At 43.4% G+C, this 26,574-nt stretch overlaps 1 protein-coding gene and 1 pseudogene across 5 annotated transcripts in view; both read left to right on the top strand.

The window, feature by feature from the left end:
* Positions 1–2,721, top strand: part of LOC115193349 (protein FAM184A) — a 167,310-nt gene extending 164,589 nt beyond the window's left edge. For 3 of the 5 annotated variants that reach the window (XM_029752098.1, XM_029752099.1, XM_029752097.1), the window contains exon 19: positions 2,211–2,718. In XM_029752098.1, the coding sequence (XP_029607958.1) occupies positions 2,211–2,292 (82 nt within the window). In that variant the 3' untranslated portion in view covers positions 2,293–2,718. Of the gene's footprint in view, positions 1–2,210 lie in introns of all 5 variants that reach the window. The other 2 variants (XM_029752102.1, XM_029752109.1) reach the window with 1 other exon arrangement.
* Positions 2,722–4,728: 2,007 nt separating this feature from the next.
* Positions 4,729–20,145, top strand: LOC115190776 (DNA helicase MCM9-like; annotated as a pseudogene).
* The last annotated feature ends 6,429 nt before the right edge of the window (positions 20,146–26,574 follow it).

The raw sequence follows: 26,574 nt of genomic DNA, 5'->3' as shown, positions 1-26,574 counted from the left end.
TGTACCCGTGTGCACTGTGCCTCTGAGCTTTGGGCGTTTCTGTTGCCTTTGCTGCATGCTGCTATGTAAAGAAGTTGCCGATGAGTCGGCGTGGCGGATTTGTGCGGGGCTGCCTTTCCATTGTCATGGGACTCTCCCATCACCGCATCACACACACGGCCTGTCTGTCTCAGCCCCTGGCAAGGTGACCCTGTTTACACTTAGCATCAGATGCACCCCCACATGCCACATACCTGCTGAAGCACATACCACACGTATTAACCAAACTGCAGGGGGCAAATGATGACACAACGGTGCCATGTATTACATATTTGCTTTCAGATGATTCAAAGGCTGCTTCTGTCTCGTTGCGTGCAGTGCTCCTGAAGTGCCGCCCTATTTCGATTCACGAGGTCTATGCCAGAATACACATGCTTCACTTCTCGGAAAAGATACCTAGATCAATAGAACTTCTTAATTCAGCTCACCAGCAAATGTGTAGCACAATACATGTACACACATACTTGAGTTTTCCTGATGAAAAACACTAGTATGCGTGCTTATGCCATTTCTCTGCTTCTAGCTTTTGATGTTGTTGAAGTCAGCCCTGTCCGTCTCAGCCCAGGTGTTCTCTGGATCTGAAATTGGTGATGAACAGACCAATTGAGCATTCAATTGGGTTTTCTGCAATGGAGGCTACTGAGACTGAGGAGAGAATGATCACAGAGGAGATATTTTAGCATAGTTCTCAGAGACAAACAGTTCAAGCTCCACACAGGATGAAGAAGCCACCTGTCTTTAATTTAAAAACTTCAGACATGTTCAGCTCAGTTAGGGCAATACAGCTGGTGCAGTGCAGAATGAGGGCAGACTGTGTTTATTCATTTGTATCTAGTCATGATAATAATAATAATAAAACCTTTAGGTTCAGAGGATGTTATTTCACATAACAACTGTGGAAATAACCATAGTCGGAAATGAAAACTCAAAATATCTGAAGTTACACAGTTCTTTATCGGATTCCCAGACTGCAATTTCCTTGCCTTTGTGTTTGTCAAATATCAACTGCAATATAAAGTTGAGTCATTAATCACTGAGATATTTTCATCTTGAACTCGGTGTACATTCTAGTTGTGGAGAGGAGAGCGCTTCACGTTATTACGGTTTGTTCTGTACTGACATTTCGATGAGACTTCTCCTCCCACTCATCCTCTCCTCCTTTTTGGCTCTCCAGACAGTCGGATGTCAAGCCCTTCATAGATAGGAGGCATCTGGTGCCCATCAACGGGCTACGACCCCTGAACAACTGAGGCTGAGGGAGGGCCCTAGACACCAGGCAGACAGGCAGACAGGCAGACAGGCAGACAGGCAGACAGACAGGCAGACAGGCAGACAGACAGACAGACAGACAGACAGACAGGCAGACAGGCAGACAGAGATATATCTAGCTCTATAGGCAAAGAGCAAAGGTTATTTTATGTGGAATAAAGCTGCAATGTTCGAGTACAGTGACGTTTGTTGGCGTTTATTGTGAATTTGTCAATGCCAAGGCTATGGTCAAGCCAGCAACCCAGTGAAATGCATTAGGTTGAATATGCTATGTCTTAGGTAGACTTAGAACAAACAACAATAGGCAAGGTTATGGTCTTTCAATACATTTTCCCTCTCCGATTTTTTTTCCTTGGGGTTACAATTGCATTGGCTTTTCAGAAACTACAGAGAAGTAGTATGAAAGTAGTATATAGGATTTTTAATAGATGCATTCACATATTTGTATAACCAAGACAGCGTCCTCCCCCAAGGACCTGAGTCAGATTAACAACCGCATGGTTCGTAATTTAATCTCACACAATCTCATGGCTGGATGATCATGTAAAACAGTAAAGTTAGCGTTAGTAGAGCCGCAGGCTCTCAGAAAGGAGCACACTTAACACGGTTAAAGGCTGATTAGCGCAACGGAAATGTTATTGTTTTCTAGGAAACATTCACACTTAAGAGGCAGATCATCAAATCTATACTGCCGCAACAACATCCCATTATCCTCTGAACTGGATGAATGACTATACGGACGACACTAAGGAACATTCACAAACACATCACATAGGCATAAAACCCAGAGACTTAAATCAGATAAAATGACTCAAATCCAAGGTGTAATAAGGATTCCTTAGTCAATAATGTCCCGTATTGTGTAACTGTGCTGCTGTTGTGGTGTGTGTCCCCCTGTGTAGCCCTCCTGAGACGGAAGAGTCACCCGTAGGATCCCCCGACCCCCAGCGCCAGGAGTGGCTCGCCCAGTACTTCACCTTCTGACTTTTGCAACTCGAGAGCATGTCAACCCTAGGAAACGAAAAATACAACAACAAACAAAAAAAAAATCGACATTATTTAATGATCTCCCACTCCATTTCATTCTGTTGATTACTTCACCGTGAACGGGTTCCTTGTTTGTACAGTGCCGATGAGTATGTTTGACGTTTTCTTTTCTGCAGTTTCTAAAGAGTGATGCATATGCTGCTACAGTAAATTGTCCTCTCTCTGTACCTTATTTTAGAATGGCACCATAATGATAGTTTGTTACAGCCGCATAAGACATTTTGGTAGAACGAAACTGTTTGTATGGTTGTCTCAACACAGATATAATGATGTCTCACCAATTTTAAAAATAAATTGCATATTTTATATTTATATTATACTATGTATGCTTAACTAATAAATAATTATTGTGACATTTAATCATGATATGTGTGCTGTCTTTTTTGGGGGGGGGGCCTTTCACTTTATGGAGGATTTGTACCATAAAGTACTGTGCCATAGAATCCCAACTTCTGCAGAAAATATTTAATTATAAGGTTTTTTGAATGAACTTCATTATGTTTTGAAATTGTGTTTTACACTGTTTTAGGTCAAAGTATGTACAGGTATTACTGTGCCTGTGTTCAGGTCTGGTTCAGGTGAATTTCTCTGGTCCTGTTGTGGCATGTGATAGCCTTGCGGCTGCACATTTATTTTGGATAGACATAGATGCTAACAAATCAGAAAATATAAGGGGTTCCTTCCATAAAAGCAATTTCAGATTATTTTGACCCACATAAAAAAAGCACATGTTTTCTATTGAATTATTGTGGATTTAAATGCAGCATTTTAAGACCGTGCCATGATGTTTCTTTCGTGTTATAGTTTTGAACACCCCTGTGGGAGTACTGAATGTGTGAATCCAGGGGGGGAGTTCCAAAGTTCTTAAAGGTCATGGCTAGAAGGGATCCAGCTTTTGTCAAGTCAAATCTAACATTAACTTTTCATAGCAGGTTAAAAGACCGTACGCAGCAGGTTAGGATAATTAATGCAGCTTGTTTGGAGAATTAGGTTAAGGTTAGGAAAACAGTTAGGGTTAGCTTAAATATATATTGTAAAACTTTGGACGGTAAAACTGACCGGTAGTGCACGGAAGGGCAGCAGCACCGGGGGAATCCGTGACAGTATTCTAAAACTTTTGACCGGTAGTGTGTAATGTAATATATATATATATATATATATATATATATATATATATATATATATATATATATATATATATATATATATAAATTGGGGTGGCAGGTAGCCTAGTGGTTAGAGCGTTGGGACTGAATCCCCGAGCTGACAAGGTAAAAATCTGTCGTTCTCAACGAGGCAGTTAACCCACTGTTCCTAGGCTGTCATTGTGACGGTCGTCGTCGAAAGGAGTAGACCAAAGCGCAGCGTGGTAAGTGCTCATGATATTTCTTTATTTAACTCAGAACACTAAAACAAAACAACGGAAAACGAACGTCACATTCTGCAGGCTAACTGAGCTGTACAAAAACAAGATCCAACAACTGAAAGTGGGAAAAAGGGCTGCCTAAGTATGATTCCCAATCAGAGACAACAATAGACAGCTGCCTCTGATTAGGAACCATACTCGGCCAATCAAAGAAAATGACAACATAGAAATATAAACCATAGAATGCCCACCCCACACCCTGACCTAACAAAATAGAGAAATAAACCGTCTCTCTCAGGTCAGGGCGTGACAGTCATTGTAAATAAGAATTTGTTCTTAACTGACTTGCCTAGTTAAATAAAATACATTTCAATTAACAGGTGTTCCTTCTTAAAAGTTAATTTGTGGAATTTCTTTCCTCCTTAATGCATTTGAGCCAATCAGTTGTGTTGTGACAAGGTAGATAGCCCTATTTGGTAAAAGACCGTCTGTATTATGGCAAGAACAGTGCAAATAAGCAAAGAGAAAGGACTGTCCATCATTACTTTAAGACATGAAGGTCAGTCAATATGGAATATTTCAAGAACTTTGACAGTTTCTTCAAGTGCAGTCGCAAAAACCATCAAGCGCTATGATGAAACTGGCTCTCATGAGGACCGCCACAGGAATGGAAGACCCAGAGTTACCTCTACTGCAGAGGATAAGTTCATTAGAGTTACCAGCCTCAGAAATTGCAGCCCAAATAAATGCTTCACTCAGTTCAAGTAACAGACACATCTCAACATCAACTGTTCAGAGGAGACTGTGTGAATCAGGCCTTCATGGTCGAATTGCTGCAAAGAAACCACTACTAAAAGACAGAAATAAGAAGAAGAAGAGACTTGCTTGGGGCAAGAAACATGAGCAATGGACATTAGACCGGTGGAAATTTGGCCTTTGGTCTGGAGTCCAAATTGGAGATTTCATTAGGCTGCTGTCTGTAATTATTTGCCTCAGTATATTTCATGATGTGTTACTGGGCAATGATGTGACTAATCTGATTTAGGGCATTATTATTTAGTAAGCAAAATAAAAAGCCTGAATATTTCCAGTGGTGGTAATATCGCTAGAAGCTGATCCGTCGTCAGTATAGTGGAATCAATTTTATGTTCATGTAAGATTTAAATGGAGGAAGCTGAGACGAGAGCAGTGCTGCTTTTCTTTCGATCCTATCAGTATCGACACATGGTCTAACGACGCACTTAGCGAACTGTCTCTCTTCGCGGTGTTTTGGGATCTTCGGCCATTACATTCATCCCTCTAGAGGAATTATTTTCCGACTTAGTGACTGACTTCAATATACTTTTGTAACTCACCAAAGTTGTTAGTGTTGACACACACGTCTATGTATACACCAGTTGTTTCTCCAGAATAGAACACACAAACTCTGGTCCACGCGCATTTGTCGGACGCGAGTGCGTCTCATAGCGTACAGAACTGACGCATTCATGTTAGCCGGACTTACTATCACCAATCTGATATCAAAAATTAAACTAGATTGCTGTCCACATTTTCCTCTACTACCAATTTCACCATCAGTTTACTAGCCAGACACTACAGATGAGCCCTTTGGGTCTATATGAGACGTCATCTGGCTGCATCGATCATTGCATACATTACACAGCTTGTTAAATTTAAAGCATATTTCACCCCTGCAGATCCATGATGTTGATCAACCTGAGCTGGTATCTCTGATAGGGCAGGTGGTTGAGGCGTATGTAACAGCACCACACGACTGACATCCTGCAGATCCTTCTGGCGCTTGATGAAGATGCCCACTACTCGGTAGTCAGCAACACCATGACGCTATTCGAAGCCAACATGGAGGTGGGAGACTACTTTAACGCCTACCCCAGCGAGGGGTCATCAACATCTTCGACAATGCCCTTCACAGAGCCGCCAAGACGGTGTCAGTAAACTCAACACAGCAAGGCTGGCACAAGGTCAAATACCACCTGCATGCCCGAATCACAGGTAAGAGGCCCTTACCATAGAGATCCTATTATATTACTAGAGGGACTGTATTATAGACCCTCAAAGTTCCAGAATGGGGTGAAAATGGCAGCCATATTGGTCAGTGCAAAATCCAAACCAGTGGAGCCATGTTTGGCAGCGAAACAGTTCATTCAGCCTCATTTACTACCTTTAAAAAAAACTTAGCAGATATGGCTGACTTGCTTAAACAAATGTGGTTTCTACTGACAATTGAGATGTACAAACTATGGCATAAGGGGACAACGAGTGGATAAGAGGCAATCCGTAATTTCGATTAAGACATTAATGAGCGAGCGAGAACGGACGTAGTCAATTTAACTATGTGTTCAGCACTTTTGAAATGTACAGCGACAGAATTCAGAACATGGGCCGTTCTTATAGTATTCTCCCTGTACACCAAGTCAGAACCGTAGGATAAATAAAGGGGGTGTATAAGCAGACAATGAAATCTCTTACAATATCCGATGATGGCACTTCTCTAAAACAGGCTATAGGCTAAATGTGCACCACCAAGTCAGAACAGTAGGCTAAGTTATTAGGGGAAAAGGGAGCAAATTATTAGGGTGAGGCACATGAGCTACTAACAGCTTACTACACAACATACACTTAGTATTGCTTTCATAGTGCATAGTGCATACTACATAGTGCATTCGGAAAGTATTCAGACCCTTTGACTTTTTCCACATTTTCTTACGTTACACCCTTTTTGCATTAACTTTTTTGACTCATTACTTAAGCTGCTGCTACTGTTTATTATCTATCCTGTTGCCTAGATCCTTTATTCCTAGTTATATATATAGTGCATTCGGAAAGTACTGACCCCTTTTTTTTTTTACATTTTGTTACGTTACAGCCTTATTCTAAAATGGATTAAATACAAATAAAATATTCATCAATCTACACACTATATCCCATAATGACAAAGCGAAAAACAGGTTTTTATATTGTTTTGCAAATGTATAAAAAAGAAAAATGAAATACCTTATTTACATATGTTTTCAGACTCTTTGCTATGAGACTCTAAATTGAGCTCAGGTGCATCCTGTTTCTATTGATCATCCTTGAGATGTTTCTACAACTTGATTGGAGTCCACCTGTTGTAAATTCAATTGATTAGACATGATTTGGAAAGGCACACACCTGTCTATATAAGGTCCCAAAGTTGATAGTGCATGTCAGAGGAAAAACCCACCCATGAGGTCGAAGGAATTGTCCGTAGAGCTCCGAAAAACAGGATTGTGTCGAAGCACAGATCTGCAACATTGAAGGTCCCCAAGAACGCAGTGCCTCCATCATTCTTAAATGGAAGAAGTTTGGAACAACCAAGACTCTTCCTAGAGCTGGCCGCCTGGCCAAACTGAGCAATCGGGGAGAACCAAGAACCCGATGGTCACTTTGACAGAGCTCCAGAGTTTCTCTGTGGAGATGGGAGAACCTTCCAGAAGGACAAGCATCCACCAATCAGGCCTTTATGGTAGATGTAGCACTCCACCAATCAGGCCTTTATGGTAGAGTGGCCAGACGGAAGCCACTCCTCAGTAAAAGGCACATGACAGCCCACTTGGAGTTTGCCAAAAGACACCTAAAGACTCTCAGACCATGAGAAACAAGATTCTTTGGCCTGAATGCCAAGCGTCACATCTGGAGGAAACCTGGCATCATCCATGGTGGTGGTAGCATGCTGTGGGGATGTTTTTCAGCGTCAGGGACTGGGAGACTAGTCAGGATCGAGGGAAAGATGAACAGAGCAAAGAACAGAGAGATCCTTGATGTAAACCTGCTCTAGAGCGCTCAAGACCTCAGACTGGGGTGAAGGTTCACCTTCCAACAGGACAACGACCCTAAGCACACAACCAAGACAATGCAGGAGTGGCTTCAGGACAGTCTCTGAATGGCCTTGAGTGGCCCAGCCAGAGCCCGGACTTGAACCTGATCGAACATTTCTGGACGGACCTGAATTAGCTGTCTAGCGATGCTCCCCTTCCAACTTGACAGAGCTTTAGAGGATGGGAGACACTCCCCAAATACAGGTGTGCCAAGCTTGCAGTGTCATACCCAAGACGACTCAAAGCTTTAATCGCTACCAAAGGTGCTTCAACAAAGTACTGAGTAAATGTAAATGTGCTATTTCAGTTTTTTTCTTTATAAATTTGCAAAAATGTAAAAAACCTGTTTTTGCTTTTTCGTTATGGGGTATTGTGTGTAGATTGATGAGGGAAAAAATGGATGTAATTCATTTTAGAATAAGGCTGTAACCTTATTGTAACCTGTAACCTAAATGTGGAAAAAGTCAAGAGGTCTGAATACTTTCCGAATGCACAGCACTCCCTGGCACATTACATAATTTATGCAGCAGCATAGATGACATTTTTGGACTCACCTTGTTGTGCTGTGTTCACGGGAACAGGAAGGTAGTGCAGAGGTCCTTGGTGGCAAATTTTGTCTTCAAACTTTGTCATCACAGTCTGGCATTCTCTGGATTTATGGCGCTTTCAAGACAACTAGGAACTCTGACAAAAAAAACAAGGTTGAATTATGACGTCAGTGATGAGAGGCCCAAGTTCCCGACTTGGATATCTGAGTTGCATGACCGTTCAAAACGTATTACTTGTTTCTTTCAGAGTTCCCAGTTGTCTTGAACTCACTGAAGTCTGAGATTTCCCAGTTCCGAGTTTCCAGTTGTTTCGAACACGGAAGAAGTCATGCTGGATTGACATGTTGGATTGACATGTTGAATGTTTATCCTTTTAAGCTTGGAAAAGAGACCCTTAAACCCAGACTTGGACCACACACCCACTCCACTGAGTAGCAGGCTAGTGATTGCTTTGCAACGCTTGCAGTTAGCCACTGATTCCTTCCAAACCACCCATTGTTGAATTTGCGATTTCCACCTTGTTGTGTAATGTTTATGTCCAATGGCCGATAAACATCGATACGTTTTATTTATAATTTACCTTCATATGACAAGGATTGAAAAGGATTTGACAGCAGATTGTCGACTTCATTCATGATGATTCACTATTTTTTGTTCCGTTCCACTATTCCGACCAGCAAAATAAAGTTCTGAACGCTTAGAACCAAAAAAAAGTACCGGTTTATACATTTTCCTGTGTCAGCCGTCCTAGGTCAACCTCCACACCTAATTACTTTAGCCATTGTGCACTGCAGTCTGGGGTCTCACTAGTACAGACAGCAGTGTTATAATTAGCCAGGGGATGCGCTTCAAAGGGCTCTTGGTGATGTAGCCGTGTGTGTTCTGGTGGGGAATGTTACTGCTACACGGCAATGTTTAAGGTCAGACCAATATCTTTCTCCTCAGGGTATGCTGGGCTCTTTTGATGACTCGATGTTTTCAGCATGTTGCTCGCTCGAAATACAAAGTATGTCTCTCTGTGGAGAGGACCGCTGTATGTGGTCTGCATCTTAAATCTGAGTTGTCTAATCTCATTGAGAAAATGGAAAGTGCTTCACATAAAAGCGCTGAAGATGTGGACGTAAAATGTGAATGCCATTTGACATGCCATATGGAGAGAGATGATATGTTCTATGAGTCCATGATAGCATTTGGTGGGCTGGAATATTGCGTTGGATCCAGCAAACTTGAACATTGTGAAAGTTCTGTGCAACTTCCAGTGCGCGTTTACTGTGAACACTGAGGCTGTACCCGATTTAAGTTAGTTTTAACAGTGGTCAAGTAGGCTACTGTGGCTAATTGATCATAAAGTAGGCCTACCAGAGTGGCATATCATCAAAAACAATGGAGAAAATGCATCCCATAACATTTTAACATGGAAATAGCTGTTTTATCATTCAGCCTACAGTAGCAGCCAATGTGTGGTGTTCAATGTAGGTCTACATTCCATGAGATGTTTGAAAAAAAACATGCAGGGCTTGACATGAACCTGTTTATCCACTTGTGACTGAAAATCTTGTTGTTTAATGCAAAAAAAACAACTTTACAAAATAAAATGCATCATTATTCACATACCATTATTACACAGAATCAGACAAGTTATACTACCCTCTGCCTATTGGCTACTTAGCTTATTCAAGACTATCTCAAAATACAACACTGCCTCTTTAAGATAAAAAAAAAACGATTTTACCTGACTCACTTTTCAAAGATGTCAAGAAATGCACACATTTTGTGCTCTTGTAGGAAGCAGTCCCGCCCTCATTGCTGACTACAAATGATCTATAACTGGGAAAATAACTCACTAACTAGCAAAGGATATGAACAAATGTGCACACGTTGCTACATGTAGCTCTCGCTTTGATCTCAAAACAAACGCATCTAATCACAACCGGTCATGCTGTAAAAACAGTCCAGTTCAAAGTGAATGGCACAGAGCCATATATCGCAATGGTCTATTTACACTGCTCAAAAAAATGAAGGGAACACTTAAACAACACATCCTAGATTTGAATGAAAGAAATAATCTTCTTAAATACTTTTTTCTTTACATAGTTGAATGTGCTGACATCAAAATCACACAAAAATAATCAATGGAAATCCAATTTATCAACCCATGGAGGTCTGGATTTGGAGTCACACTCAAAATTAAAGTGGAAAACCACACTACAGGCTGATCCAACTTTGATGTAATGTCCTTAAAACAAGTCAAAATGAGGCTCAGTAGTGTGTGGCCTCCACGTGCCTGTATGACCTCCCTACAACGCCTGGGCATGCTCCTGATGAGGTGGGGGATGGTCTCCTGAGGGATCTCCTCCCAGACCTGGACTAAAGCATCCGCCAACTCCTGGACAGTCTGTGGTGCAACGTGGCTTTGGTGGATGGAGCGAGACATGATGTCCCAGATGTGCTCAATTGGATTCAGGTCTGGGGAACGGGCGGGCCAGTCCATAGCATCAATGCCTTCCTCTTGCAGGAACTGCTGACACACTCCAGCCACATGAGGTCTAGCATTGTCTTGCATTAGGAGGAACCCAGGGCCAACCGCACCAGCATATGGTCTCACAAGGGGTCTGAGGATCTCATCTCGGTACCTAATGGCAGTCAGGCTACCTCTTGCGAGCACATGGAGGGCTGTGCGGCCCCCTAAAGAAATGCCACCCCACACCATGACTGACCCATCGCCAAACCGGTCATGCTGGAGGATGTTGCAGGCAGCAGAATGTTCTCCACGGCATCTCCAGACTCTGTCAAGTCTGTCACGTGCTCAGTGTGAACCTGCTTTCATCTGTGAAGAGCACAGGGCGCCAGTGGCGAATTTGCAAATCTTGGTGTTCTCTGGCAAATGCCAAACGTCCTGCACGGTGTTGGGCTGTAAGCACAACCCTCACCTGTGGACGTCGGGCCCTCATACCACCCTCATGGAGTCTGTTTCTGACCATTTGAGCAGACACATGCACGTTTGTGGCCTGCTGGAGGTCATTTTGCAGGGCTCTGGCAGTGCTCCTCCTGCTCCTCCTTGCACAAAGGCGGAGGTAGCGGTCCTGCTGCTGGGTTGTTGCCCTCCTACGGCCTCCTCCACGTCTCCTGATGTACTGGCCTGTCTCCTGGTAGCGCCTCCATGCTCTGGACACTACGCTGACAGACACAGCAAACCTTCTTGCCACAGCTCGCATTGATGTGCCATCCTGGATGAGCTGCACTACCTGAGCCACTTGTGTGGGTTGTAGACTCCGTCTCATGCTACCACTAGAGTGAAAGCACCGCCAGCATTCAAAAGTGACCAAAACATCAGCCAGGAAGCATAGGAACTGAGAAGTGGTCTATGGTCACCACCTGCAGAACCACTCCTTTATTGGGGGTGTCTTGCTAATTGCCTATAATTTCCACCTGTTGTCTATTCCATTTGCACAACAGCATGTGAAATTTATTGTCAATCAGTGTTGCTTCCTAAGTGGACAGTTTGATTTCACAGAAGTGTGATTGACTTGGAGTTACATTGTGTTGTTTAAGTGTTCCCTTTATTTTTTTGAGCAGTGTACATTTAGGCTACTGCAGCTCTGATTGTTTATGGCGCACCGGTCTGTGTAGAGTACGGGCCTGAGTCGTGCCTGTCAACGCAATAGAATCCTACTCTGATGCGTCCTGCCTACAACAAAATCTCTTGCATAGTTAGTTTTGCATATTAAATCTTGCATAGCTCGTTTTGGTTTCGGTATGTTGCATAGAAAGTGGCTAATATTGCGTTGATTCGATCACAATTCCCACAGTAAAGGGAAATGTTGATAGTGTTAACTAACATGGAAACTAGAAAGTTTAATCTCGTGCTTCTCTGTGTGGGCTGATATTTGTTCTGCGTGGCAGTTCCGGGGAGCTGCGCAGTGGTGGAAAAAGTACTAAATTGTCATACTTGAGTAATAGTAAAAATAACTTAATAGAACATGACTCAAGTAAAAGAGAAATCACCCAGTAAAATCCTACTTTAGTAAAAGTCTAAAAGTATTTGGTTTTAAATATACTTAAGTATCAAAAGTAAATGGAATTGCTAAAATGTACTTAAGCAGTAAAAGTATAAGTAATTCAAATTCCTTATATAAAGCAAACCAGACAGCACCATTTTCTTGTTTTTTTAAATTGACAGATAGCCAGGGGCACACTCCAACACCCAGACATAATTTACAAACAAAGCATTTGTGTTTAGTGAGTCCGCCAGATCAAAGGCAGTAGGGATGACAAGGGATGTTCTCTTGATTAGTGTGTGAATTGGACCATTTTCCTGTCAAAATGTAACGAGTACTTTTGGGTATCAGGGAAAATGTATGGAGTAAAAATCATTTTCATTAGGAATGTAGTGAAGTAAAAGTTGCCAAAAATATAAATAATAACGTAAAGTACAGATATCCAAAAAACTACTTAAGTAGTACTTTAAAGTATTTTTACTTAAGTACTTTACACCACTGGAGCTGTGTGCCCCCGAAAGTGCGCAGCTTAGTGAGAACATTGCTTACAAGCCCAACAATGCAGTTTTTGTTTTTAAGTAAATAAGAAAATATTTTCACAAAAAATACATAATTTTTTTTTTTTTTTAAGTAACACAATAAAATAACAGTAAGGAGGCTATATACAGGGGGCACCGGTACCGAGTCAATGTGCGGGGGTACAGATTAATCAAGGTAATTGAGGTCATATGTACACTACCGTTCAAAAGTTTGGGGTCACTTAGAAATGTCCTTGTTTTTGAAAGAAAAGCAAATTTTTTGTCCATTAAAATAACATCAAATTGATCCGAAATACAGTGTAAGTAATGTTGTAAATGACTATTGTAGCTGGAAATGGCTGATTTTTTATGTAATATCTACATAGGCATACAGAGGCCCATTATCAGCAACAATCCCTCCGGTGTTCCAATGGCATGTTGTGTTAGCTAATCCAAGTTTATCATTTTAAAAGGCTAATTGATCATTAGAAAACCCTTTTGCAATTATGTTAGCACAGCAGAAAACTGTTGTTCTGATTAAAGAAGCAATAAAACTGGCCTTCTTTAGACTAGTTGAGTATTTGGAGCATACGCATTTCTGGGTTTGATTACAGGCTCAAAATGGCCTTTCTTCTGAAATTCATCAGTCTATTCTTGTTCTGAGAAATGAAGGCTATTCCATGCAAGAAATTGCCAAGACCTGAAGATCTCGTACAACGCTTCACAGAACAGCGCTAACTGTCTCTAACCAGAATAGAAAGAGGAGTGGGAGGCCCTGGTGCACAACTGAGCAAGAGGACAAGTACATTAGAGTGTCTAGTTTGAGAATCAGACGCCTCACAAGTCCTCAACTGGCAGCTTCAATAAATTGTACCCGCAAAACACCAGTCTCAACATCAACAGTGAAGAAGCGACTCCGGGATGCTGGCCTTATTTTATTAATTCAGACTATTTTTAGAAGTGTATACTTACTGGCTATGTTGTTGCTACGACGTCTCAATAGGGACAAACTGTAATATTTAACATTTTTAAGCAGAATTCTTTGAAGGAAGTATGCGAGGCACAGACATTTACTTCGCCTAACTAAGTTCTGCTAGGAGCAAACCAAACCTAGTATGCGGGCGTTCCCTTATAGCTCTCTCCATTAGGTACTTTTATCCATTGAAAATCAATACTGTAGGCTACTTAACAGATGTACAGCAAGGCAACAACTTGTGCCAGATGTGTAGGCCAAGCATTTTTTCAACCTTCTATGTAGTGTGTTTTATTTGACTCATGCAAGACGTAAGCTATCTCTCCTCAATACAAGGGTGGGTAGAGATCCCCATCTGGTGGTGTATATTGAGCATGACAAGTAATGCTGAACTTTTAAGTTCCGAGTATGTTGGTACAGTTGTATTATCAATTGTGATTTAAAGTCTAGTCCAGTGCTCCTTGGTCTATTTGATGTCCATAACCTTAAGCTTCTCTGCTGAATGTGTCCTCACGCCTCAGGTCTTCCTGTGTGTCCAGAACTCACCAGGGAGAACATCCCCAAGTCTCGGAACGCGGGTCACTTCCTGTTCGTAACAGACACGGTCATCCGCACCAGTGTGACCAAAATCCTGGAGTACAAGAGGGACTAAATGTGTACCGTCATGTGCTTTAAGTGCCGTCATGCGCCCTCCCTGCTGGCTGACTTTCCCACCTACTGCCGGATGGAGCTCCCACCTACTGCCCCAACCAGGACCTCTGCAACTCCAAGTTCACCTGCCAGTTAGGGAGCTCCACCCGGCAGCTTGCAGGGACTAACCGCAAATGAAGATCCAGGAGCAGGTGATTGACTGACTGGGGAACAAGGGGCTATAGCTCTGTTTTACACATTGTATAACCCTACTGTGGGTTGAAGGTGGAATAGCCTGTTAAATAACATCTGCAAACACAAATTGTAAGCCTATATTTGATCAGACTGCGGCCCCTCTTTCCCTGCTGATCTGGGTGTCCAGGCTCAGGCTGTCTGTGGGCAGTATTCCTCGCTCCATGGTGGTCATTCTGGAGGATGATCTGGTGGACAGCTGTAAATCAGGTAACACTGGTCACTATGACTTCACTGGGCACAGATGTCAATTCAATGTCTATTCCACGTTGGTTCAACATAATTTGATTCAACCAGTGTGTGACCAGTGGGTTGTCACTATGATGCAGTATTACAGTTGACATCACAGTGTGATTTGTTACATAAAGGATATTGTCATATTATGGGATTTTGTTTTAAACAATTATTTGTTTTGCAGAGGTGACATCATTATGTTGCCAGGTGAATTGTGACATCACTGAGTATTGGAATTCCACAGTGTGATGTGTGACCAATGATGTCATAATACTGTATGATATATGGATGTTACATTGTGGTGTCATTCTGTTTATGATAACATCACAATACTGTATGATTGGCTTTCACCCAAGATGAAGTCATAGTAGATGAATAGGAATGTTTTTAACGAATAGGAATGTTTTTAAAGGGATTAGTGACATCACAATGAATGTTGGGCTGATTTTCAAAAATGTCATTATTGTAATTAAAAATGTTAGCAAGACGATGTCACAGTGCATGGAGTCGTTTGTCAGCGATGGAAGCCCCTGTATGAGGGCGCACGTTGTGAACTGGATCTTGTGTTGAAAGCCAACTTTATTGAAGTGAACAATGAGCAGACCATGGCAGCTCTGGTCCTAGAGGACTAGCTCTAGGACAATTGCAAACATGACCCTATAGCTGGTACATAGAAACTAACCTAACTAACTGTTTCCATATAGGTTTAAATACTACTTTTAAACTTATTTAACAGTCATTATTACATGATAAATACTATGAGATGAGATGGACATGAAGTTTTTATGGAATTTGATTGGTGTTCTTTTTCCATTCTGAAGGCAGGAAGCAGATTCTCATGAGTCTGTGCCCACAGGTGTTTGGAATGTACGTAGTTAAGTTATCTGTTGCTATGGTGTTAGCCGGTGGGGTGCAAAGAATAGATCCCTCTGGAACAAAGGTAAGAGGTATGTATCCTTGTTCTAAACATGGGCCCATTTCTCTCACAGTTGAAGTCGGAAGTTTACATACACCTTAGCCAAATACATTAAACTCAGATTTTCACAATTCCTGACATTTAATCCTAGTAAAAATTCCCTGTGTTAGGTCAGTTAGGATGACCACTTTATTTTAAGAATGTGAAATGTCAGAATAATAGTAGAGAGAATGATTTATTTCAGCTTTTATTTCTTTCATCATATTCCCAGTGGGTCAGAAGTTTACATACACTCAATTAGTATTTGGTAGCATTGCCTATAAATTGTTTAACTTGGGTCAAACGCTTCAGGTAGCCTTCCACAAGCTTCCCACAATAAGTTGGGTGAATTTCGGCCCATTCCTCCAGACAGAGCTGGTGTAACTGAGTCAGGTTTGTAGGCTTCGTTGCTCGCACAAGCTTTTTCAGTTCTGCCCACAAATATTCTATGGGATAGAGGTCAGGGCTTTTGTCACGCTCTGACCTAGGAGAGCTGTGTTTTCTCTGTTTAGTTAGGTCAGGGTGTGATTGGTGGGTGGGCATTCTATGTTTTTGTTTTCTATGTTTTGGCCAGGTATGGTTTCCAATCAGAGGCAGCTGTCTATCGTTGTCTCTGATTGGAAGCCATACTTAGGCAGCCTGTTTTTCGTGTGGTGGTGTGGGTAGTTGTTTTCCGTTTTGTTAGTATACCTGATGGAACTGTTGGCTGTCGTTTTGTTGTTTTTGTTTAAGAGTTTTCATTAAAGTAAAGTATGAGCACTCTACATGCTGCGCCTTGGTCCCCTTTATACGACCCACGTTACAGCTTTGTGATGGCCGCTCCAATACCTTGACTTTGTTGTCCTTAAGCTATTTTGCCACAACTTTGAAAGTATGCTTGGTGTCATGGTCCATTTGGAAGACCCATTTGCAACCAAGCTTTAACTTCCTGACTGATCTTGAGATGTTGCTTCAATATATCCACACAATTTTCCTTCCCTCATGAAGCCATCTATTTTGTGAAGTGCACCAGTCCCTCCTGCAGCAATGCACCCCCATGACATCAAATCAAATCAAATTTATTTATATAGCCCTTCGTACATCAGCTGAAATCTCAAAGTGCTGTACAGAAACCCAGCCTAAAACCCCAAACAGCAAGCAATGCATGTGAAAGAAGCACGGTGGCTGGGAAAAACTCCCTAGGAAAAACTCCTGAGAAAGGCCAAAAACCTAGGAAGAAACCTAGAGAGGAACCAGGCTATGAGGGGTGGCCAGTCCTCTTCTGGCTGTGCCGGGTGGATATTATAACAGAACATGGTCAAGATGTTAAAATGTTCGTAAATGACCAGCATGGTCAAATAATAATAATCATAGTAGTTGTCGAGGGTGCAACAAGCACGTCCGGTGAACAGGTCAGGGTTCCGTAGCCGCAGGCAGAACAGTTGAAACTGGAGCAGCAGCATGGCCAGGTGGACTGGGGACAGCAAGGAGTCATCATGCCAGGTAGTCCTGAGGCATGGTCCTAGGGCTCAGGTCCTCCGAGAGAAAGAAAGAAAGAAAGAAAGAGAGAATTAGAGAGAGCATATTTACATTCACACAGGACACCGGATAAGACAAGAGAATACTCCAGATGTAACAGACTGACCCTAGCCCCCCGACACATAAACTACTGCAGCATAAATACTGGAGGCTGAGACAGGAGGGATCAGAAGACACTGTGGCCCCATCCGATGATACCCCCGGACAGGGCCAAACAGGCAGGATATAACCCCACCCACTATGCCAAAGCACAGCCCCCACACCACTAGAGGGATATCTACAACCACCAACTTACCGTCCGAAGACAAGGCCGAGTATAGCCCACAAAGAACTCCGCCACGGCACAACCCAAGGGGGGGGCGCCAACCCAGACAGGAAGACCACGTCAGTGGCTCAACCTACTCAAGTGACGCACCCCTCCCATGGACGGCATGGAAGAACACCAGTAAGTCAGTGACTCAGCCCCTGTAAAAGGGTTAGAGGCAGAGAATCCCAGTGGGAAGAGGGGAACCGACAAGGCAGAGACAGCAAGGGTGGTTCGTTGCTCCAGCCTTTCCGTTCACCTTCACACTCCTGGGCCAGACTATACTTAATCATAGGACCTACTGAAGAGATAAGTCTTCAGTAAAGACTTAAAGGTTGAGACTGAGTCTGCGTCTCTCACATGGGTAGGCAGACCATTCCATAAAAATGGAACTCTATAGGAGAAAGCCCTACCTCCAGCCGTTTGCTTAGAAATTCTAGGGACAATTAGGAGGCCTGCGTCTTGTGACCGTAGCGTACGTGTAGGTATGTACGGCAGGACCAAATCGGAAAGATAGGTAGGAGCAAGCCCATGTAATGCTTTGTAGGTTAGCAGTAAAACCTTGAAATCAGCCCTTGCCTTAACAGGAAGCCAGTGTAGGGAGGCTAGCACTGGAGTAATATGATCAAACTTTTTGGTTCTAGTCAGGATTCTAGCAGCCGTATTTAGCACTAACTGAAGTTTGTTTAGTGCTGCCACCCCCGTACTTCACGGTTGGGATGGTGTTCTTCGGCTTGCAAGCCTCCCCCTTTTTCCTTCAAACATGAAGATGGTCATTATGGCCAAACAGTTCTATTTTTGTTTCATCAGACCAGAGGACATTTCTCCAAAAAGTACGATCTTTGTCCCCATGTGCAGTTGCAAACCGTAGTCTGGCTTTTCTATGGCGGTTTTGGAGCAGTGGCTTCTTCCTTGCTGAGTGGCCTTTCAGGTTATGTCGATATAGGACTCGTTTTACTGTGGATATAGACACTTTTGTACTTGTTTCCTCCAGCATCTTCACCAGTTCCTTTGCTGTTGTTCTGGGATTGATTTGCACTTTTCGCACCAAAGTACATTAATCTCTAGGAGACAGAATGCGTCTCCTTCCTGAGCGGTATGACGGCTGTGTGGTCCCATGGTATTTATACTGCGTTGTATTGTTTGTACAGATGAACGTGGTACCTTCAGGCGTTTGGAAATTGCTCACCAGGATGAACCAGACTTGTGGAGGTCTCCGATTTTTTTTTTCTTGGCTGATTTCTTTTGGTTTTCCCATGATGTCAAGCAAAGAGGCACTGAGTTTGGAGGTAGGCCTTGAAATACATCCACAGACAGGTACACCTCCAATTGACTCAAATTATGTCAATTAGCCTATCAGAAGCTTCTAAAGCCATGACATCATTTTCTGGAATTTTCCAAGCTGTTTAAAGGCAGAGTCAACTTAGTGTATGTAAACTTCTGACCCACTGTAATTGTGATACAGTGAATTGATCTGTCTGTAAACAATTGTTGGAACAATTACTTGTGTCATGCACAAAGTAGATGTGTCATGCAGAAAGTCCTAACCAGCTTGCCAAAACTATAGTTTGTGGAGTGGTTGAAAAACAAGTTTTAATGACTCCAACCTAAGTGTATGTAAACTTCTGACTTCAACTGTATCTTATATTCTGCAAATAACCGTGTTCATGTTAAAATCTGATTCTAGATCTGTAATTAGGTCCTTGTTTAAGCGAGTCTCATCTTCTGCAGGTGGGAAGTTTCTGACGCTGCTAAAATCACTCCTCTCTGTCCTCACTGCTGGGATCTGCTCCAATACCGCAGGTCTGTCTGCCCTCTGCTGGTGCATCTGATACAGTGCACTTTGCTTAGAAGAATCCATGAAATAACCACTTCTAGTAGTAAAAAATGTAGTGTGTGTCACGGTGGCAGCCGTGAAGGTCTCTTGGGAGTGGCATCTAGAGGCAGGAGCTCTGGTGCTGTCTGACGGGGGTCTGTGTTGTATTGATAAGTTCAACAGCATCAAAGAGCACGACCGCACCAGTATCCACGGAACCATGGAGAAGCAGACCATCAGTGTGGCCAAGGTGCAGTTTTTATATGTATATAGTCATAATATAATTCCAGAGGGTGGTTCTATAAAGCCTCTTGCTGTACTGTATAGAAATCCTTGCACTCAAAATTGGTCTTTACTTCTGTTGTGGGTTGAGAGTTAGACATATCGAACATGATAATGTCAGTAGGCATTAAAAAGATAATGACATAACGACACACATAATGCGTCTTTCTATTTCCTTCATTGACTTTTTGTCGCCTATTTCCCTCTGTATTTCCCTCTGTCCCGCCCAGCATGGTGTGCAAACTGAACACCAGGACAACCATCTTGGCAGCCACCAACCCTTAAGGGCCAGTATGACCCCAATGTGCCTGTGTCGGTCAACGTGGCCCTTGCCAGCCCCCTGCTCAGCCGTTTTGACCTGGTCCTGGTAGTACTGGATGTTAGAGATTGACTCAGACCTGGAAAACCAGGTGGTAGGACTCTCCGGCCAATTAATGACATAGGATCAGTTGAAGTACAGAACAAGGATGAAATAAAACCATCTCTCTAGAAGTGGAGTGTAACAGCACTGCTCTTAGTGCCACCAATTACCGAGGAATCACTGGGATATGATATCGTTAAGTTAAGCTACGCTGCAAATTAGACTTGAGACCTCATCTGGTCTCTCTTCCCCAGAAGCCAGCACATGATGATTTGCATAATATAATTCCCACACTATTTGCATGAGGAAGAGCTATGTTGAATAAAAGCCAATGACGTATACCCTCTACATCATCGCCCCAGTTTAATTGGTGCTCTGTGTCATTATCAAGATGACCACTCAGAGCTGTGGTTACTGAAGGCTGGGTCCTACTCATTAGGGAAAAATGTAGCAAAATGTTTTGCAACTGAAAGCAATTCTTAATAAACAACTTCAGGTAGTCCCTTCCTGTTTCCAGTCCTTCTGTCTGGTGACTTGTGTCATGACGTTGCCCTCTTTGGACACTGCGAGCACCATCTCCCGACCTCTATACTTCTGACACCAGGCTCTGTAAGAGCAGAAGTAAATTCCTATGAGGAGATTCTCTCCTCATGGCCACAGTATAGAGACAGTGAGTTTTCATAGACCACACCAAGGAATTTCTTCTACCTCACGGAACTTGACAACCGAACAATATTCAGGTTCTGGAGAAGGTATAAAAGATCGGTGTAACGCCCTGGCCATAGAGAGGGGTTTTTGTTCTTTATTTTGGTTAGGCCAGGGTGTTACATTGGGTGGGCGTTCTATGTTCCTTTTTCTATGTTTTTGTATTTCTTTGTTTTGGGCCGTGTGTGGCTCCCAATCAGGCACAGCTGAAGCTCGTTGTTGCTGATTGGGAGTCACACATAAGGAGCATGTTTTTCCTTTGGGTTTTGTGGGTAATTGTTTCTGTTAGTGTTTGCAGCTGACAGGACTGTTTGGCTGTCAGTTTTCTTGTTTTGTTTGTATAGTGTTCTTTCTGTGATTAAATATTCAATGATGAACACTAACTCCGCTGCACCTTGGTCTACTCTCTCTCACACGACAGGCCTTACAATCGGTGAAGAATCCCGCTCTGAACTGGTCCGTTTGGTACAATTTTGTGAAACTCATGAGAGACAATACGGCACATTACCATAATCATATTTATACAATAACCTCAGCAATGAGACTTACATCTAAATGGTTGTATAAAATGAATGAATAAGGATGGAACTGTTTGTGAAATTGTGTAATGTGATTTTGGACTGTTTAATGAAGGAAATTCCAATGCCCTTTGGACTCTTAACTAAATCAGAGGACCGCCCATGAGCACAGTTATGGTCTGGCGTCATGGGACAGGCCCTTTTCTGCTCTTCCGAATAAAACCCCCACCTAGGTTTTCTATCACCAGACCAGCTTACCTCGATAACGAGAGGGCCAAGGTTTGAGAGGAGACCAAGCTTTCCTCTTGCTGAACTTTTAACCATACCACGTGGTTAAACTCTTAGACTATCGATACCGACAGAATAAGAACAAGTCTTTGATAATAATTACTAGTCTGCAGCTAGGAATTCGGTATCATTGAACGTGAAGATCGACAACCGCCGAAACATCTCTCCTATAACGACATTAATGAATGTCACTCTGAACTACCCATTCTAACCACGACAGAGAGCGAGAGAGGGCGGACAAACTCTCCAACAGAAACAAACTTTTCAACAGAGATTCCGATGACACACTGAGCGTAAATATATATATTTATTGCAATTGTTCCCGAATGAGTGAGCGTTCATGTGCAAAGGATTAGTGTTTCAATTGTTATAATTATCAACTCTTTTTTTTGTCTAAGAAGCCGCCAAGCCGGTTTAGCCCACTAGGGCACATTCCCCTATCATTTCTTTGTAACGATATCTGCTGTTTGTTATGCATTTCTGTGAATTACTTAGTTAGTAAATAAATGATTTTAAGACAATTGATGTATGGATGACTCATAGTGAAGACTGGGTTCGTGCAGAAAACCAACAATTTACGACGTTTGGAATGAGACTGGCGTGAGGTAAATAATAATTCATTAATTCGAAGACTAATTGATCAGATATTAAAATATCTGAAAGTTGTATTAGGAAAATTATAACTTTGTAATCTGAATATTTTCCTTGGTGCCCCGACTTCCTAGTTAATTACAGTTACATGATTAATCAGGTTAATCGCGTAATAATAATTACAGAGAGTTATTTGATAAATATGTCTTCAGTTTTAATGATGCCAAAGACACGACACTTGTAAGTAAGCATTTCACGGTAAGGTCTACACCTGTTGTATTCGGCACATGTGACAAATACAAAATTGATTTGATAATGAATACGACCCTGATAATAATAACCCCTTCATCTGCCCTCCAGGAGCTCCCAGCCAATCATAGGAGTCTCTGTGGTGCATGGAGAAGATGAAGGCCTATTTCTGCCTTACCAAGGGGCTGCAGCCGCGGGTGTCTGAGGAGGCCAACTCCATTCTGTCCAGAGGCTACTACCAGTTGCAGAAGCAAAGCGACAGCGGAACGCAGCCCACGCCACCGACCGCAAGCTGGAGAGCCTCAGCCTCATTATTTTCTTTCTACACTCAATTAGGTTTAGTTCATTTACTAAGGTGTTTAGTATTTACTGAAACTGTAATAATTCATATTTATTATCATATTTATTATATGAATGTTTAGTCGTTCATATGTGATCAAACAGCTTATTATGTTTCTCTTGGTCCTTGCAGCACGTGCCAGGTTGATGTTTCCAGACATTGTCACTGTGGAGGATGCTGTTGTTGAGGTCTCTGTCACGGAGTGCTCTATGCAGCTAGGAAACCGTTATATGATCTTACATTTTACAATTTCATTGAGTGTATATGGTAATGTCATTAGCCCAACACTTCATGGCATGCATCACATGAAATGGAAATGGAAATGCAAGTGTCTGGGAGATTGGTTGTGTGTCTCTGTCTTAGGCGGCGCTCTCCTGGGAGATTGGTTGTGTGTCTGTGCCTTAGGGGGCGCTCTCCTGGGAGATTGGTTGTGTGTCTGTGCCTTAGGGGGCGCTCTCCTGGGAGATTGGTTGTGTGTCTGTGCCTTAGGGGGCGCTCTCCTGGGAGATTGGTTGTGTGTCTGTGCCTTAGGGGGCACTCTCCTGGGAGATTGGTTGTGTGTCTGTGTCTTAGGGGGCGCTCTCCTGGGAGATTGGTTGTGTGTCTGTGCCTTAGGGGGCGCTCTCCTGGGAGATTGGTTGTGTGTCTGTGTCTTAGGGGGCGCTCTCCTGGGAGATTGGTTGTGTGTCTGTGCCTTAGGGGGCGCTCTCCTGGGAGATAGAAATGCTCTGCACATGTCATTTCCTGACAACCCCAGTCAGCAGTACCGGACACAGTGTCAGTTCATTCTGGAGGGACTCCAGCTCCTACACATCCTCAACAAGGAGATGGACAGGCTCTCAAGGTGAGATGATGAGCGTGAGTTATAGTTGTGGAGACTCAAAGGACAAAGTTTTGTGGTGTATGAACCTATGCAGAACTGGAAAATGGGAAACCTGTCAAGAGTATGAAATGCCCAAACTAAGCACACACACATACTCTTTTCAAACTACACTGAACAAATTATATAAACGCAACATGCAACAATTTCAAAGGTTTTAATGAGTTACAGTTCATATATGGAAATCAGTCAATTGAAATAAATTCAGTAGGCCCTAATCTATGGATTTCACATAACCGGGAATACAGATATGCATCTGTTGGTCACAGATACCTTAAAAAAAAGGTAGGAATGTGGATCAGAAAACCAGTCAGTATCTGGTGTGACCACCATGCAGCGCGACACATCTTCTTTACATAGAGTTGATCAGGCTGTTGATTGTGGCCTGTGGAATGTTGTCCTGCTCATCTTCAATGGCTGTGCGAAGTTGCTGGATATTGGAACTGGAACACGCTGTCGTACACATTGATCCAGAGCATCCCAAACAAGCTCAAGGGGTGACATATCTGGTTAGTATGCAGGCCATGGAAGAATTGGGACATTTTCAGCTTCCGCGAATTGTGTACAGATCCTTGCAACATGGTATCGTGTATTATCATGCTGAAACATGAGCTGATGGCGGCAGATGAATGGCACGACAATGGGCCTCAGGATCTCGTCACGGTATCTCTGTGCAAATTGGCATAGATAAAATGCAATTCTGTTCATTGTCCGTAGCTTATACCTGCCCATACCATAACCCCACCTCCACCATGGGGCACTCTGTTCACAACGTTGACATCAGCAAACTGCTCACCCACACAACGCCATACACGCTGCCTGCTATCTGCCCGGTACAGTTGAAACTGGGATTTATCTGTGAAGATCACACTTCTCCAGCGTGCCAGTGACCATCGAAGGTGAGCATTTGCCCACTGAAGTCGCTTACAACACGCCAAACTGCAGTCAGGTCAAGACCCTGGTGAGGATGACGAGCACGCAGATGAGCTTCCCTGAGACGGTTTCTGACAGTTTGTGCAGAAATTCTTCGGTTGTGCAAATCCACAGTTTCATCAGCTGCCCGGGACGCTGGACTCAGACGATTCCGCAGGTGAAGAAGCCGGATATTGAGGTCCTGGACTGGCATGGTTACACCTGGTCTGCGGTTGTGAGGCCGGTTGGAAGTACTGCCAAATTCTATAAAACTACGTTAGAGGCAGCTTAAGGTAGAGAAATTAACATTCAGTTATCTGTCAACAGCTGTGGTGGACATTCCTGCAGTCAGCATGCCAATTCCACTCTCACAAAACAGGAGACATCTGTGGCATTGTGTTGTGTGGCAAAACTGCACATTTTAGAGTGGCCTTTTATTGTCCCCAGCACAAGGTGAACCTATGCAATGATCGTGCTGTTTAATCAGATTCTTGATATGCCACACCTGTCAGGTGGATGGATTATCTTGGCAAATGAAAAATTCACACTAACAGTGATGTAAACAAATTTGTGCACAAAATTTGAGAGAAATAAGCTTTTTGTGCATATGGAACATTTCTGGGATCTTTTATTTCAGCTCATGAAACATGGGACTAACACTTTACATGTTGCGTTTATATTTTGTTCCGTATAAATCCCACTTATAACATCTCCCCACCAACATATTATCTCTAAACCCTAGCCCAGTGAAAATACTGTGAAGGAGTAAGATTTCCCTCTCATATACAGTGAGTCATTGTGCTTTCTTTAGGCTGCAGGATAATGGGCCATGCTCCCATAAAGTAGAACAGAAAAATGTACTCCTCTGCACAACACAGTGATCTGAGCATTGGTTGTCATTACGTAGAGAAGAGCTCTAACGCTCCAATAAGGGGTCCAGGGCGCTCTGACATAACCACAGACTCAGAGAGTGGACTGGACTGGTTCCACTCACTGGCCGGCCCAGTGGAGGGAGGAGACACCACCTCACCCTTCATCACCTCACCTATTACAACATCCACACAATACAACCGCAACATCCACACAAGATAACCACAACTCTTCCTCAAAGCAGGCCCGAAATCTGACAACCCCCCCTGACCACCCCCCTGGTTGTTGCCAGGCAACAGTGGTGCTGCACGCAAGAGTGGGAGATCGCCTGTGTGCGATAAGATGCCCAGGAAAACTGCTGTGGAGGAGGCGGTAGAGAGAGCGGTAGAGAGAGCTGTAGGGAGAGCTGTAAGGGGAGCTGTAGGGGGAGCTGTAGGGAGAGCTGTAAGGGGAGCTGTAGGGGGAGCTGTAGGGAGAGCTGTAGGGAGAGCTGTAGGGGGAACTGTAGGGAGAGCTGTAGGGAGAGCTGTAGGGGGAGCTGTAGGAAGAGCTGTAGGGAGAGCTGTAGGAAGAGCTGTAGGAAGAGCTGTAGGGAGAGCTGTAGGGAGAGCTGTAGGGAGAGCTGTAAGGGAGAGCTGTAGGGGGAGCTGTAGGAAGAGCTGTAAGGGAGAGCTGTAGGGAGAGCTGTAGGGGGAGCTGTAGGGGGAGCTGTAGGAAGAGCTGTAGGGGGAGCTATAGGGGGAGCTGTAGAGAGAGCTGTAGGGAGAGCTGTAGGGAGAGCTGTAGGGGGAGCTGTAGAGAGAGCGGTAGGGAGAGCTGTAAGGGGAGCTGTAGGAAGAGCTGTAGGGGGAGCTATAGGGGGAGCTGTAGAGAGAGCTGTAGGGAGAGCTGTAGGGGGAGCTGTAGGGGGAGTTGTAAGGAGAGCTGTTGGAAGAGCTGTAGGGGGAGCTGTAGGAAGAGCTGTAGGGGGAGCTGTAGGAAGAGCTGTAGGGGGAGCTGTAGGGAGAGCTGTAGGGGGAGCTGTAGGGAGAGCTGTAGGGAGAGCTGTAGGGGGAGCTATAGGGGGAGCTGTAGGGAGAGCTGTAGGGAGAGCTAGTTAAAGTAGTTAAAGACACATCCAGCTCTGTGGTACAGAAGGTGTCTAAGAAGCTGCGAGACAAAAGGCTCGGAGAGATGACTAATGTTCCCCTGCAGGGAGAGGAATCTGTGGGAGGAGGCAGCACCAGCAGAGACCTCATAGACCATCTTGAG

Source organism: Salmo trutta, chromosome 1 (genome assembly GCF_901001165.1).
Source record: "Salmo trutta chromosome 1, fSalTru1.1, whole genome shotgun sequence".
Lineage (NCBI taxonomy): Eukaryota > Metazoa > Chordata > Actinopteri > Salmoniformes > Salmonidae > Salmo > Salmo trutta.
Note: the sequence above shows the minus strand (reverse complement) of the source record. Positions and strands in the feature narration are given on the sequence as shown.